Source organism: Ochotona princeps, chromosome 4, assembly GCF_030435755.1.
Source record: "Ochotona princeps isolate mOchPri1 chromosome 4, mOchPri1.hap1, whole genome shotgun sequence".
Classification (NCBI taxonomy): Eukaryota; Metazoa; Chordata; class Mammalia; order Lagomorpha; family Ochotonidae; genus Ochotona; species Ochotona princeps.
The window spans coordinates 84608094-84623224 of NC_080835.1; the positions used below are offsets into that span (position 1 = coordinate 84608094).

General features: G+C 38.6%; 1 protein-coding gene across 1 annotated transcript in view; it reads right to left on the reverse strand.

The window, feature by feature from the left end:
- The window catches only part of DYNC2H1 (dynein cytoplasmic 2 heavy chain 1), a 280093-nt gene that overhangs the window by 214635 nt on the left and 50327 nt on the right, over window positions 1-15131 (reverse strand). The window contains exons 27-33 of the mRNA XM_058663973.1: window positions 14387-14519; window positions 14128-14245; window positions 11127-11239; window positions 5751-5870; window positions 4719-4869; window positions 933-1138; window positions 95-277 (exon numbers count right to left, since the gene is read on the reverse strand). Of these exons, the coding sequence (XP_058519956.1) occupies window positions 95-277; window positions 933-1138; window positions 4719-4869; window positions 5751-5870; window positions 11127-11239; window positions 14128-14245; window positions 14387-14519 (1024 nt within the window). The remainder of the gene's footprint in view (window positions 1-94; window positions 278-932; window positions 1139-4718; window positions 4870-5750; window positions 5871-11126; window positions 11240-14127; window positions 14246-14386; window positions 14520-15131) is intronic.

The window sequence follows — 15131 nt, forward strand, 5'->3', positions numbered from 1 at the left end:
ATTTTAAAGGAGTATTTGATGTTGAAGGACATGAAAATCAATCCAAACACATGTCTAACACTCTATTATACACTTTGATAATTATGTATCCTACCTCATCACAATTAAAAACTAAAACCTGTCTGCCAAGAAGTCCACCTAAAGCTTTTACTGATTCAGTTTTTCCAGTTCCAGCTGGTCCGTAAGGATTTCCTCCAAGTCCCATTTTCATGGCTTGAGTGAGAGTTAGGTAACATTTGTCAGTCAGTGGAGTATAAACCAGTTTGGGAGCATTACCCTGTGTGAGGGAAACATAAAGCCAGAGTAGTCATGAAATATCCAACATTTACACATGTTTCTCAAGCATGTACTTCATCTTATCCTTCACACAGCGTTAGGTTTTCAAATAGATTCTCAAAGGCTCAAATAAGTATAGAGGTCATACACAAACATTTCAAGAAACAGAAATATTAGAAAAAAATCTGCAAGGATTATAGTGTTTTGCATCAAAATAAATTCAAACTACCCTGTCATAATGTACTAGCCTACAATTCCTTTCACCTTAAAAGTGGAAACATTTAGAAAATATAGCTCAGCATATTTACGATTGTTCTAATGCATAAGTAAGAACAAACCAAATTATTTATACTGAGGTTTCCTATAATCAGTTCTCTGTGCATGAAATACCTATTTCAAATTCTGTATTAGTGCCACTCTTACAGATATCTTTTTAAGAGAATTCAGCATGGTAGTATTCAAACTTTTCTAAACAGAGGTTTTGTTGTTGTTGTTGTTCTTTTACCTGTGTAACTCCTTTTAAATTCAGCTACAAATAGCAGCACCAAAAAATTACTAAAAAGTTAGTACTGAAATAAAATTAATTCTCCTGATAGAAAATTTCCTTCAAGTTAAATTTTTAAGTGGAAAAAAAATACTCTTCACAGAAACCTTACCTGATACTCATAAGTATACTGAAGTTCAGAATCCACCATTTGAACAAAACATGTGTGATCATTTTTCATGTAGAATCTAACTTGTTTCTTCCAAGCCCAGTCATCAGTTGTATGAACTTGAACTTGGTTTAACTGTTTCACCACATCAATATTATGAATAATGTCAAGAATTAGTGCTTTAAGTTTAAGCTCCAGAATGCCTGATTCTGTGTACAAACAAAGGTCATTAGAGAAAACATTGGTCTGTGGCATATGTACTTTATGCACATATGTGATCTTTACATGAACTTAAATAGCAATTTCATGATATGCTTGAGTGGTATACTATTATAAGTCACACCAAAAAAATGTCAAAATACAAGATATTTTTTCTGTAAAAATTAAGACCTCAGGGCCCAGTGCAGATGCCTAGTGCCTAAAGTCTTGATCTTGCACACACCAAGTTCCCACATGGGCGCCAGTTCTAATCCCAGCAGCCACATTTCCCATCCAGCTCCCTCCTTGTGGTCTAGCATAGCAGCTGAGGACAGCCTACAACCTTGGGACCCTGTATCCGCATGGGAGACCCAGAGGAGCTCCTGGCTCCTGGCTTTAGATGGCACAGCTCCGGCCGTTGGGGCCACATAGGGAGTGAATCATCGCATGGAAGATCTTCCTCTCTGTCTCTCCTCCTATGTGTTTATATGATTTTTCAATAAAAACAAAAATAAAGCAATTAATCTTAAAAGTTAAGAAATCAAAATTAAATGTGAAAAGAAGGAAGAAATTTTAAAAACAATGACAACGAACCAATAGATAAATGAATTATGGATACTTGCTACTGTAACTGCTAATCTCTAGGACTCTTCACTACTTTACGTCTAATTATTCCTCTTAAACTTCTAAGCCTCAAAGTAGTCAACCAAGCATAGGCCCAAGGAGTGTGTAAGGTCCCCTCAGTAGATAGATCTTTACTTAAATAAGTACACACTGCCTTAAATTCATTGTACTCATCATTTTATTTAACCCTTAAGACTATTCACCCCAAAAAATGATGAAGATGATGATTAATGAAAGACAGATTCTAACCCCTTATTACAACAGAAAGCACACTCAATCCTGTTTCTACCATGGAATGCAAGTAACCCAGACAGTGTACATTGAACTGCTATTTAGGACTGTAAAAAGTAAAGAAGCAAAAAAATTAAGAGAAATCATAATTAACAGAATCACCTTTTTCTTGGTTTTTTGTTTTTATTTATTTGTGTTTATTTGTTTGTTTACCCGGGCTGGTACCCGGCGCATCCTGAATCCCACCCTGGTTTAGACAGAAAGCCTCTGGAGAGATCTCTAGCTTGAAAACAGCACAAAGGCTTCCTGATAGCTAGCAAGGGCTTCAGCAGACGGAACCCAGAGTGCGTACAACTCTGAGCAAGGGGACATTCAATTGACATCAGATGACCTGTACACCCCAAAATTACTGACAGTCCCCAAAACTGTTCTTTTTTTCTCATCAACTGACCCAGTACAGACAGTGCCACAAAAAGCATTAAGAGAATAAAGTATATAAAAAGCTCAAACTTCAAGTCAGAGAACCAAAACAGGTATAATAAAACACCGGGAACATAATAGAGAAAAAGCAGAATAAAAATTTTTTATGAACTCCTGAGCATACCTTCAAGCTTACATGAGTAGAACTCATTTGAACAACAAGCCTAAGACAGTGATAATAGACCACTAACTGGTACACATGGGAGACAGATTTGAACAACACTGTGAAGATCTAAAACCAGGAACTGACATTCAACACATAACTCACAGAAGATTCTCAGAAATTGTATCCTGAACACAATAGGATTAGTCATGAAAAATAAAAAAATATGAACCTTCACTAGAGGATTCAGAGAAGATATAAACTCTCAATACAATATTCAAAATGTGCAAGATAAAATCCATCCAACATGCAAAAAAAGAAAAGCTCAACTCATATTAAAAAAAAAAGACGATCAACAGATACTAGAGCCAAGATGGCACAGATCTTGGGATTATCTGAAAATGACTAAAGTATTCACATAAAAATACTCTTAAGAACTAAAGGTGATGAAACAAGACGACAAAATACCTCAGTAAAGAAATAAAAAACATGTGAAAAACTAAACTGGAACTTCAGGGCTGGAAAATAAAGAATCTTCAACAAATAGAAATAACAAATGAACACTCAGTGACCATAAAGATAGAACAACAAAAATTAACCAGGATAAAGAGAAAAAAAAAATGTTCACAAAGTGAATACAGCCTAGAAAGACCTTTGAATCAGTACCAAAAGTTCCAAAATATTCATTTGGTGAGATAATTAGAAGGATTTCAAATAAGAGATGCTATTGATACAAAAAAAAAAAAAAGGTGAAGTAACAGAAGCTGGAAACCGCCCATATTTTAACAAAAAACATAAACCTAGAGATTCAAGTTGAGTAAAAATTACGATAAATGAAAAAAAAAAAAACATGGCCAGATATATCAAAATCAAACTAGTGAAAGTTTTCAATGCCAACAGAAAAAAAAAAGAAAAAAACTAACACATTGTCTTAAAAACACATCACAGAAAAGCCCGGATTCTCCATCACAAAACAGAACAGCGCTCCCAGCTGTGGTCCGGCCCAGCTCAGGCTGCGGAGCACATCTAGGCAGTGAACCAGTGGACAGTGCTTCTCGCTTTCTCAATCTCATGTGCTTTGCTTCTCGTACGCAGTAATAAAAATGTTTAAATAACCAGCTTTATTTTGAAAAAAATGTAAGCATTACCAAATATTCTTTAAAATTTTAGATTTAACCCTTTCAAATACATTCAAACTCAGTAGTACGTTTAAAGAAGAAAACAGGGAGGTCAGGAGATGTAGAGCAGCCATGCTGACATAATGAAACAAAAATAAATGATTCAATAAAATATATTTCAAAAAAGAATGAGGGTCCCACGCAGTAGCCTAATGCCTAAAGTCCTCATCTGCATGCTCCAGGTTCCCATACGGGTGCTTGTTCTAATCCCAGTGGCCCCACATCCCACTGAGCTTCCTGCTTGTGGCCTGGGAAAGCAGCAGAAGATGGTCTAAAGCCTTAGGACTCTGTACTCGCATGGGAGACCCAGAAGAGGCTCCAGGCCCCTGGCTTTGGATTGGCTCAGCTCTGGCCATCGGCGCCACTTGGGGATCTTCCTCTCTGTCTCTCCTCTCTGTATATCTAACTTTATAATAAAAACTTAAAAATCAATCTTTTTTTAAAAAAAGGGCAAAACACGAACATTCTCAGATGAGAGATATCTCTGTGAACTCATAGCTACTAACTGTATTCTAAAGAAACTGGCAGGAAGTGCTTTGGAAAGACAAACACCAGACAGAAGAAATTTGGGGCACCAGAAAAGGACAATGAAAAGGATAAACATCTAAATGTCTTTATTAAATTCTTCCCTCCTCTTAAGTCTTATAAAATACATCTAATGGTTAAATAAAAACTATAGCACATTTTCAATATTTAAAAAATACCGTATGAGATAGTATATCATATAAACAGTAGGATAAGGAAATTTATACAGCATTAAGTTTCTACATTCCATTTAAATTAGTAAATTATTGAATCAAAGCAGAAAAAAAGCCAATCATATAAATTCTAGCTCCTAGGATAAAGATCAAAATAGATGAAATGGATATTTGATAGATACACTCAAAAACACAATAGGCAAATTGATAGAATATCAAAAAATTCTCATTCAAACCAAAAGTAGTCAGAAAACAGAACAGTTTTTTTTTTTTTTACCAGTATTCCCTGGATCCTCAGAACTTGTGTCAATATTAGTATAGTGCTCCAACTTATTCACCAATTGCTTTTCAATCTGAAGAAGATTATGATCTTTGATAGCATTTTCTACATCTTCAGTGAATTTAATCTGCTCTGCCAAGCATAGTATCTTAAGCAAAGAGGAAAATAATTTTCTAAATGAATTTAATTTAAAATAAGCTATAAATTTAAGACAAGACATTTTCCCCCAGTTATATACATATTAGCTTTCTCCACCAAAATAAAACATTGGTACCTTAAATATTAACAGATCAATACAGTAGTAGAAAAAGTAGTGTGTGACACAAGCAAGCCTACTTCTCACAACTTGCTTTGACTGTAAACTCCTCCAGATCCACTTTCTTGCCCTAGAACTCACCAAGCTTTTTGTAACCTGAGGACATTTGTACATTTTTCTCCCTGACTCTCCTATTAAACATTCTCTCAAGCATTCAGATATAAGTAGATACATTAATTTAATAATAGGATACATTTATTCAATAAAATCTTTCAGCATTTCAAAATAATCTTCCAGCACAGCACCTACAGCCTCTGTTTCCTGGTTTCAACCTGAGACAGCAGTGCTATTGTGAGCAGCTGGGAGGTTTCCCGCAAATGGAAAACCTCTTTCTCTCCCAATGGCTCCCATCTACTCTCTCACTCCCTACTGTACTACCTTTCTAAATAATGATAATAATAATAATATTAATAACATGGTGTCAGAGTTGTGACATAAGGAACAGAGCTGGTGCCTGCACCATTGGCATCTCATGTGGGTGTTGATTCAAGTATCAGTTACTCTACTTCCTATTCCCTTTTTCTTTTTAATTTATCTATTCACTTGTAAGTCAAAATTACAAATAGAGGAGTGACAGAGATCTGGTAGTTACGAAACTGTCCATGCTAACTATTAAAACAGAACACAGATCTGTTCCTCTGAGCCCTAACCTGCAGTCAGGGTTCTTTCGTGGACACCATACCTGCTTACATTTCAGACATAAGCCCTTTTACCTGTGAGGGGAACAGAGACGGATCAACTGCACTTTGTGAACTTCGCCCAGTAGTAACACATTCCTTCAACAATTCCTTCAACGTCTGCTTCATTTCTAAGGCCAAATCATTTAACCAAGCCTGAAAACAAAATCAGAATATGGTAAATAGGTGAGAAAACAAATATGCAAACTATTGACTGACCCTACTCTTTTATTTATGAACAGGATGTGGTTTCTTACTGACTCTCAGACTCCCAAGGAGGGTTATATGGTATATAAATATTGTATTCAAAAAGCTCATTAATTTGAAAAAATATGACTTTTTAACATCTTGAAATAATAAGGTGAAAACTCAAATTTACAGTAAGCTATTACTATCGTGGCTAGTATATCCACACAAACATAATATGAACATTCTACAAGTAGACCATTAATTTCAACATTATGTCAAACAAAAAAATCACACTTCTTCAGAATGAACTCCATTATATGGGAGGTTTTACTTCACAGTCAAAATTATATTTATCAATTCACTTAATAAAGATAAAAATAATAAACCGCAAGTAAAATTAAAAATAATGACCAATGAAAATAGCAATTAATATTTTAAAATCACCATTTAGAGAATACTGCTGCAATAAAATATAAAGGCAAAAACTATAATTTAGTTTTTCATCACTATTAAATTAATTCTGAGTGTTATTCCTTTTTTTATTTCACCTGTATTGGCACTTTCTAGTACTAAAGCAGCATGAACCTTAATCCAACTCAAAAGTCACCAAAGGGCAAGAATCCGTCTTCTCAACTCAAAGCAACACAAGCACTGTCTCTGCTAGCTGCAAGAGCTTCAAGGGTCTGTGTTTCCTTTGCTGGAATAACTATGCTAGTTCTATTGCTAAAATGAGTTCTTTCTCTTGCTGTTGCCCTCACCTGCCGCCCCCTCCATAAAAAAAAATCTACAAAAGTGAAAACAACAAAATTATTAACTAAACAAGGAAACTACTTAGAAAATTTCATATTTTCATTCACATAATGTATATATTCATTAACCAACAAGGTGCTGAGGCCTAACTAAAAAGAGACATTTTGCTAGGCTTTACAGATATGCACCTAAGAAAGCATGGGTCCTGTATTCTAATCAGAAGATTAATATTAGAACCTGAAAACTGCAATTCAATTGTGATTCCAATTATTGCCTGTTGATTTTGACAGATTCACTGTAGAACCAGTTAATCAACAGGTGTTCCATAAACGGACTAGTTTCAGGTGTACTTCTTCACCCAAACGATTTTATACAATTTGTGTTTTAAAGAATGAAGAGAAGTGGCTTTTGTGCCACACAAGCAGCAGGGTTGTGGGAGCCTGGCGGTGCGGGCTTGCAGGGAGTCTGAGGGATAGGGCCAGCGGGGGTGTGCTGGGACCTGAGAGCCTAGGAATTTCCCCATATTCTTGGTCCCAGGCAGGTATGAGGAAGGGGAGGGGAAAGCCCTAGGTTAGCACATTGGCATGCAGGCTTGGGAAACTTCGAATGGGCTTATATCTTGAGTGGAAGGAGGGGTAAGTTCCCAGGACAGCACAAGTGCCAGGGGCTTGGGACCCTAGTGGGTGGGCAGAGATCCAGGTGAGAACACCATCCACTGGAAGACTAGGCTTCAGAATACTAAGCTAGGGAAACCATGTGCTTCCAGGTGCAGGAACTGTGGATTGCTCAGGGAAGTGGGGAGGGATATCTGTGGGAGGGAGGACAGCTGAGGGAGTGTGTAGCAGGTAAAAAATGACTTCTGAGGGACTTCCACTGACAAGGCCACTGTACTTACAAGTAAGCAAGGTGGCTGAGACCAAGAGGTTTGGAGGGGGGAACTACAGGACCTTTATGGGTCAGACTAATGCACTTGTCCACATGGGAGACCTTAGTTGGGCTAGTTAGCATCAACTACCACCAACCATCACCTACCAGCACACACTAAAGCCAAGGCGGGGGTACCTACCTGGCAGAGCTAGATCACAGCACCAGCCAATGAGTGTCAGAATGGAGCATGGGTAATGTTAGGGTGGACCATGACACTTGAGAGCACGCAAGAGAACCAGGTCTGCAGACAGATTCTGTGGTAGATATGTAGATCACCCCTGTCGAACTACAATGTCTGCTGCTTTGCACCAGAGCTGGGGATAGGGAAGGGCTGAGCGAGGTATGACCATGGAACCCTCCAACATTCATGGGTACAGCAGTTGGGAGCAGAATGGGCTAGACCAGGCTGCAGCACTGAAAGGTGCACCCAAAAACAGGGTGTGGTATGGGATGGACAACATCCACCAACTCACAAAAAGGCCAAGACAGAGGGGACAAGCTATGCCAGCTAAGAGCCTAACACCTGCTGGCACATGTGAAATCTGGGTCTGGCAGTGGGCCTGATTGGGGAACTTAGGAAACTCTCCTGGTGGGCCATAGCTCTCGCTGGTGACTATATGATTCAGGCATGGGTGTTGGTCAGGCAGGGCAATGCAGCTCCACCCATTAGCAAGCGTCTTGGTTGGTTCTGGGAGTGGCGGAGGCTGTGGCAGTGAATTGGGCAGTGCCAGGCCAGACATTAGCACACTGTCATGTGCAGAAGCCATGCTGGAGAGCAGGTCATGTCGGGCTAAGCTAAGGGATTGGGGAATACTGGACAAGGCTAGGCTGCAGTAACAGCCAGTGAGAATTGGGACTGAGGGAGGGACAGGCCAGGCCAGGCTGCAGCATTCTATGGCAAAGGCCAAGACTGGTGATGGGCTAAGCAGGCTGAATCAGAACAACCACCAGCATGTGCAATATCTGTGGCTGAGAACAGGTCTGGTTGGGAACCTACAGATACACCCCAGCTGGGTTCTGGCTCACACTGGTGAGCATGAAAGCCGGAATGGGGGTGGCAATCTAGGCTGGACATAAATGCAATGTCCCTCAGCATGGGTGTGGACTGGGTCTGGGGTGTGCCAGACTGCGTTAAGTTCCAACACCTGCTAGTGCTCGTGAGAACCAGAGTGGGTGTAATATAAGCTGGACTAGGTTCCAGCACTTGCTGAACCACAGGAGAGCTGTGACTGGGCATGGACCAGGTTTGACAGGGCTGTAGCACCCAACCGTAAGAACCAGAATGGTGTGGGCTGGTGGACTAAGTCAGCCTGGACCAAAGACTCACCAGTGCGAGTGAGATCTGCCACTGGGAGGAAACCTGATAGGAGCTTGGGGAACTCCTCTGTCACAATGCAGTCCCTGTGTGTGAACACAAGAACAAAGGCTGGGAGCAGCCCAGACCAGGCCAGATTACAGTAACCACTGGCCTATGCATGGGTCAGGTCTAACGGTGGGCTGGCAGGGCCAGTTCATAACACCCACTAGCAGATTCAAGAACCAGGATAGGGTAGGGTGCAAGACAGGGCTGGAATGCAACCCCAGTCAGTTCACATTAGGGTTGGGGTCTTAATGGGTTGGGCTAAGTTGTAGCTCCCACCAATATGAGCTGGAATTGGAGGCCGACCTGGCTTGGCCATGGTAAAACACCCACCAGCAAATGCCGAGTTGAGGTGAGCCATGCAACATACCAGAATGGGCCACAGTACACAGACTGTGGGCAGGGAAGTGGGGAGTTGGAGGGCTGCGATCCCAGTAGTGGGCCAGTGTGGGCACCCCTACTGGGCTACTGGTTCCATTGGTAAGTTGAGAACTGAGACCAGAGGTGGACCAAGCTGGGCAGGGCTACAACACCTGTTGGCCTGCATGTGAACTGGGTTAGAAGGAGAGCCAGGCTAGGCCAACTGACTGTATCCATGGTGCATGCATGAGGCAGAGTAAGTGCAAGCTGGTTGGGGTTTGCCACAGCATCAGCTAGCAAGTGCTGAGAATATAGGCAAGCTTTGTCAAGCTAGACTACAGAACCACCTGTACAGAGCAAGAGTTAGGACTGGGATTGGGCCCAGTACGTAACAGTAGGTACTTCTCTGATGGGCTGTAATCCCATTAGTGAGCATGAAAACCAGAGCTGGGGATAGGTGATGGCATGGGCTGGCATGAATGTGACCTGGAGTATGGAGTTGGCTGGATTAAGCTAGGCTCCAATGCCCATGGACATATACGAGAGATGAATGGGATGTGGGAAAGACTGGATCTGTCTGCCACACACACTGGCAAGCAAAGGATCCAAGGCTGGAGGCAGGTCTAGTGAAGGCTACTGGGAGTTGCTCCAACTACACTACATTTCTGCTGATGTATGTGTCAGCCAAGTGTGTAGTTGGGCTAGGTCACAGCATCTACTGGCTTGTATAAGAGATGTGGCTGGAGACAGAACAGATTCAACAACTGGAACCAACTTTTTGTGAGTTGGCTGATGGGGGTGATGGACTGAGCCAGATCCTGTACTGGTAAGCACATATGAGTCATGTCTGGGATACCTCAGACAGGGTTTCTTTAGGTATTCCCCCAACTGGACCACTGGACTCAGAACCCCAATCATTGGGAGAATCGCAGCATCTGTGGACCGACTATGCAGTGCCTGTGTCAGGACTAGGCTTCCTCAATGGCTAAGACAGAGCATTGGATAGCATATCAAGATGCACATGGAGGATATGAAAGTCCATTGACTTTCTGGTACCATAGCAGAAGACATAGGGCAGAACAATTTGGACAATTACCCAAGCCAAGAATTGACAACAAATATCTGGGCAAATAGAACTCTAAGGTGGACTTTGTTCCATATCAGGGACACTGGGATGACACTGGGTGGATGTTCTCCATCCCCAGGCACTTATGCATTTAGGATGCTAGGTGCAGCTTCTCCCCCTCTCTCCCCTCTTCCTCCAGACATAGAAATAAAACAAAAAATATACAAACAATGCTCTCATTCACTGTCCCCTAATTCTCAATTCTTCCCCACCCTAATCAGTAGTCCACATGGGCAACTATGTAAACATCATCAAAAATAAAATTTAATAAATAGGAAAAGAAATACTGTTTGCTCTCTTTCTACCTTTCAAATAAAAATTAATTTTAAAAAAGAGTGAAGAAAAGTAAAATTAAATAAGTTAAAGGTGATTATCTCACTTAAGTTTTAATTCAAAGTCTTTGCAACAGATGATAAGATTTGAAATTTAAGAAAATTTAGACTATAACAGAGCTAATTCATCACAGCTAAGATTAATATCCAAGTCTTTTTGTTTCCAAGTCTTAGTGCTGTTCACAATTTCATGCAGCTTTCCAAAGACTAAAGCCCATATTCTTTTCAACATAAAAGTACACTGAATGTAATCAGTAATTACATCCTTAGAGACATAAAGCCACCTACTTTATCCTAAACTGATGAACTTATTTTTCATGTACAATTCCTACAGCTCTTATTTCAATACTTGGAAAAGAATCACTTACCTCTACATTATTTGATAGAAGAACTTTATTTTTTAAAGGTACAATTTCACCCTCTAAAGATTTCATTGCAGTTATATGTTTTGATTCCTCATCAAAACATACACTGTTAATACCTGTAATATTCGTAACATAATTTAAATGGAAAAGGATTAAAGAATAATTATTAAACATGGCATGTGCATATCACATATTATTTGTACAAATAAACTATGTAACATAATAGAATATAACAGAATTATAGTTTCTATCACATAAAATGTAAAGCAGTGTAATTAAAAGTCCTACTTAGGAAAAAAAACACTCTCGGTAGATAGTCTGTTTACTAATCTAAAGCACCTATTATTAATATCATCAAATGTCATGATTTACTCATGATTTACTCAGATGTTTGTGTGTTCATTCATTCTTAACATTATCCAGAATTTCTGGCAACCCTAATAAAAAATGTCTACCAATCAGTAAGAACTCTTCTAACATTCACACACTCCTGATGAGAGTATAAAATATAACAATATTCCTGGAAATATGATTTGGCAGTATCTTGCAGGAAGTTAAACACTTACTTTATGACATAGAAACCTACAACCAGATATTTACCTAATAAAAATAAAAATATATAACTACACAAAAATGACTTTGAGTATGATTGTTCACAGTGGCTTTATTCATATTAGCCAAAAACTGGAAATAATCCAATGGCTCATCAACAGGTAAGTGAATTAAGTATAGTGTATTTAAGCAATGGTATACAGCCCAGCAATACAATGGAATTATATAAAGTTGTAGTCACCTCAAAAATATTACAATGAGAAAGATCAGCCAAACCCAAATATACTACATGCAGATGACTCCACTATAAGAAATTCTGGAAACAATGAAAACTTATCTACAGTGATAGAAAGCAGATAGATGCTTTGCTCAGGTAGAGTGCAATGGCGAGAGGCAGGTAAGAATGACTATAGAGACATGACGGAACGCTCTGGGGTGACGTATACATTACTGGGAGTTGTTACACAGATGTATCTCCTCGTCAAAATTCATCAAATTATCAAATGGCATACTTAGAATATAATCACTATATTTTGTGTAACTTACACATCAATAAAATTTACTTTGAATAACGCAGAAATAATTTCTAGATAAGCAGTAAAACCAGTCAATACCTACAGCATCTGTAGTTTTATACACCAAACAAAAAGTGAAAGGGAGAAGGGTAAGTAAGACTTCCCCCTGAATTTGCATATCACTTTATAGTATATAAAATGTTGAACACGTTACTTCAGTTTAATCTTTCAGAAAAAAATCCTTAATTTAGTATTGCAATATATACAAGCTAAATTTCATACCATAAATAACTGCTACAGAGGTGTCAGCAAATATTTCTGAAAAGGACTAGAGAAAAAATACTTTGGATTTATATATGTTATATGGGCAATGTGTGAACTACTCTATATTCAGAACAAAAGCAGCTGACACCGGTTGTATATAAACTAAAACTGAAATGTCAATGAAGTTACAGGATGTGGTTAAGAACTTGCATTTTTTTTTAACATACTGGCTATTCAATACTATGTCAATTAATTCCATAACATTATAAATTGTTGCTGATGTTATGTCGTGGCTTTTAATTGACTGGGATGATATTCTGCCGGCTCTACCTTCAGACCAGAGATGGTCTCCCCAACAAGCCGTTGAACTTATCTGGACAATAAGATGCTGGGCTCTATGCTCTTGCAATGAAAGAATCTCAACTGAACTTGAACTGTGGTAATGCAATAAGGTGGAGGAATTCACCATGGGGGGAGGTTTGGGGAGGGGTGGGGGGAATCCCAGTACCTATAAAACTGTGACACATAATGCAAAGCAATTAATAATAAAAAAGGGGGGGAAAAGCAGCTGACAGTGAAACTTTTTAAATAATAACAGGCAATGAGCCAGATTTGGTCCACCAGCTTTTCTTTGATGATCCCCCATTAAAAGTGAAGATATTGAAAAACTATTTCTTTGAGATTTATTTTCTCTTTGTTCAAAAGGTAGAGCTACAGCAAGAAAGAGAGACAGTGAGAGAGATCTTCCATTCACTGGTTCACTCCCCAGAGGGCCACCATGAATGGAGCTGAGTCAATCTGAAGCCAGGAGCCCTGTGTTTCTTTCTGGGGCTCCTATTTGGGGGCAGAAGCCAAGGATACGGGCCATCCTCTGCTGCCTTCCCACGTTAAAAGCAACAAACTGAACTAGAAGTGGAAGAGCTGGGACACGAATCCCAGCCAATACAGTATGCCGGTGCCAGAGGCAGAGGACTACCTCACTATGCCACAGCACCAGCCTCAAAAAATTCTACTTATTAAAGTGAATGTTAAAAATATCAGTCTTCTCAAACAAATACTGTGAGAGAATAATAATCATTATTTCTATTTGCCATTAATACAGACCCAATTATAGTGACTTCATCACATCAAAGTACATGACAATTACTCTACACTTTTCCCAAGAAATTTCACGTATTTCCATAGCTTAATTTTTTAACACTATACACACACGAAACCTGATTCTACATCCTCGCCTTGGGTTTCTCTGATAATGATAACTGCCCTTTGGGTATTTCCATGAAAGTATCTTGCAGGCAGTCTTAAACTCAACAAAGGAAGGGCATAATTCTCCTTCATTCTGAAGTCTCAACATAGCCTATTTAATCTGACCACCTGCCTTTCTCTTAACTAAATCTTACGCATGTTCAAATCTTCCCAAAGATGTAGCTTTTTCTATGGTGCCACAAAACTAGGCTAAATTTCCTCACAAATGCAACTATGGCAGTGATGGCACATAGGAACTGTCAGACAGAATTATGCTTGCTAATTTGCAAGCCTGTATCCCTATTAAACTACAAGTTTTTTAAGTGCATTAGCTGCATTTTATGCAATACTCTATCCCCAGCAATCTAATATGCCTGGCAGATGACTGAAACTCAATAAATATTGATTGAATTAATATTGACTCCTACCAGCAAATAGTTTCTTGAGGTGAGACTGAATCACTGATGGGTTAGTAGACTGGCCCAGTATTTCCAATAAGTCATCATCACCAATAAAATAAAATCTGGGAAATGCTGAGCGTTTTTCCTAATAAAAGTTAAAACAAAAAGAATAGCTTTATTTTTTCCATTAATTAAGATTAATACTTTGCAATTTAGTACACAGAGAATTACTACCAAAAAAAAAAAAAAAAAAGAAGAAGAAGAAAAAAGGAAAAAAAAAACATACTTCCAGAAATTCATTTAATGATTTCTGACATCTCTGAAGCTGGTCAAGTATTGTTAGTAGAGCATTTCTGATTCCCGCATGAGTAGTTAATGTTGTAACTCTATTGTCCTTCTTAATGTCAGCCATTATTGATCTAAAAAGAAAAATAAATTATTTTTACATCTATTTTAACAGCTATTGGCTGAGGAATATTAAGACATTACTTTTTCATCTACTTACATATAATATTGTGAAAATAACAATATGATATTACACCCTTGAAAGATTAAGACATTAAATAATTCCTGAAAAGATTTCATTAAAATTACAGCAAATCATAATAAGAAAAAGTAGAAACTATTGTTAAACTGAATAACAGGGCAACTTATTACCTAGGACTTAAGAAGTAGTTAAAGCCGAGATATAATCAACAAATAAAATGAAAAAAAGTGATGATTAGGGGAAGCAGAGATCTTGTAAAACGGCTAGGTAACAATAGCTCCAAAATTTTTTGGAAGCTAATATGAATTTCTGATGAACTTGTTGAAGCTCTCTCATATATAAGAAACAACAGGCTATAGTAAGCACCAGTGAGAGAGAGCGTGAGGGACAGAGAGACCTACACAAGGCATTCTAAATGAACAGAACACAAATCATACTTTATCCTTAGAAAAATGAAAAGCTACTGTGGAGTTATCCTTATTGAAGCAAAATTTAAAAAGGCTGAAACTACATTTTTAAATTATTCTGTTGTATGAAAACTTAC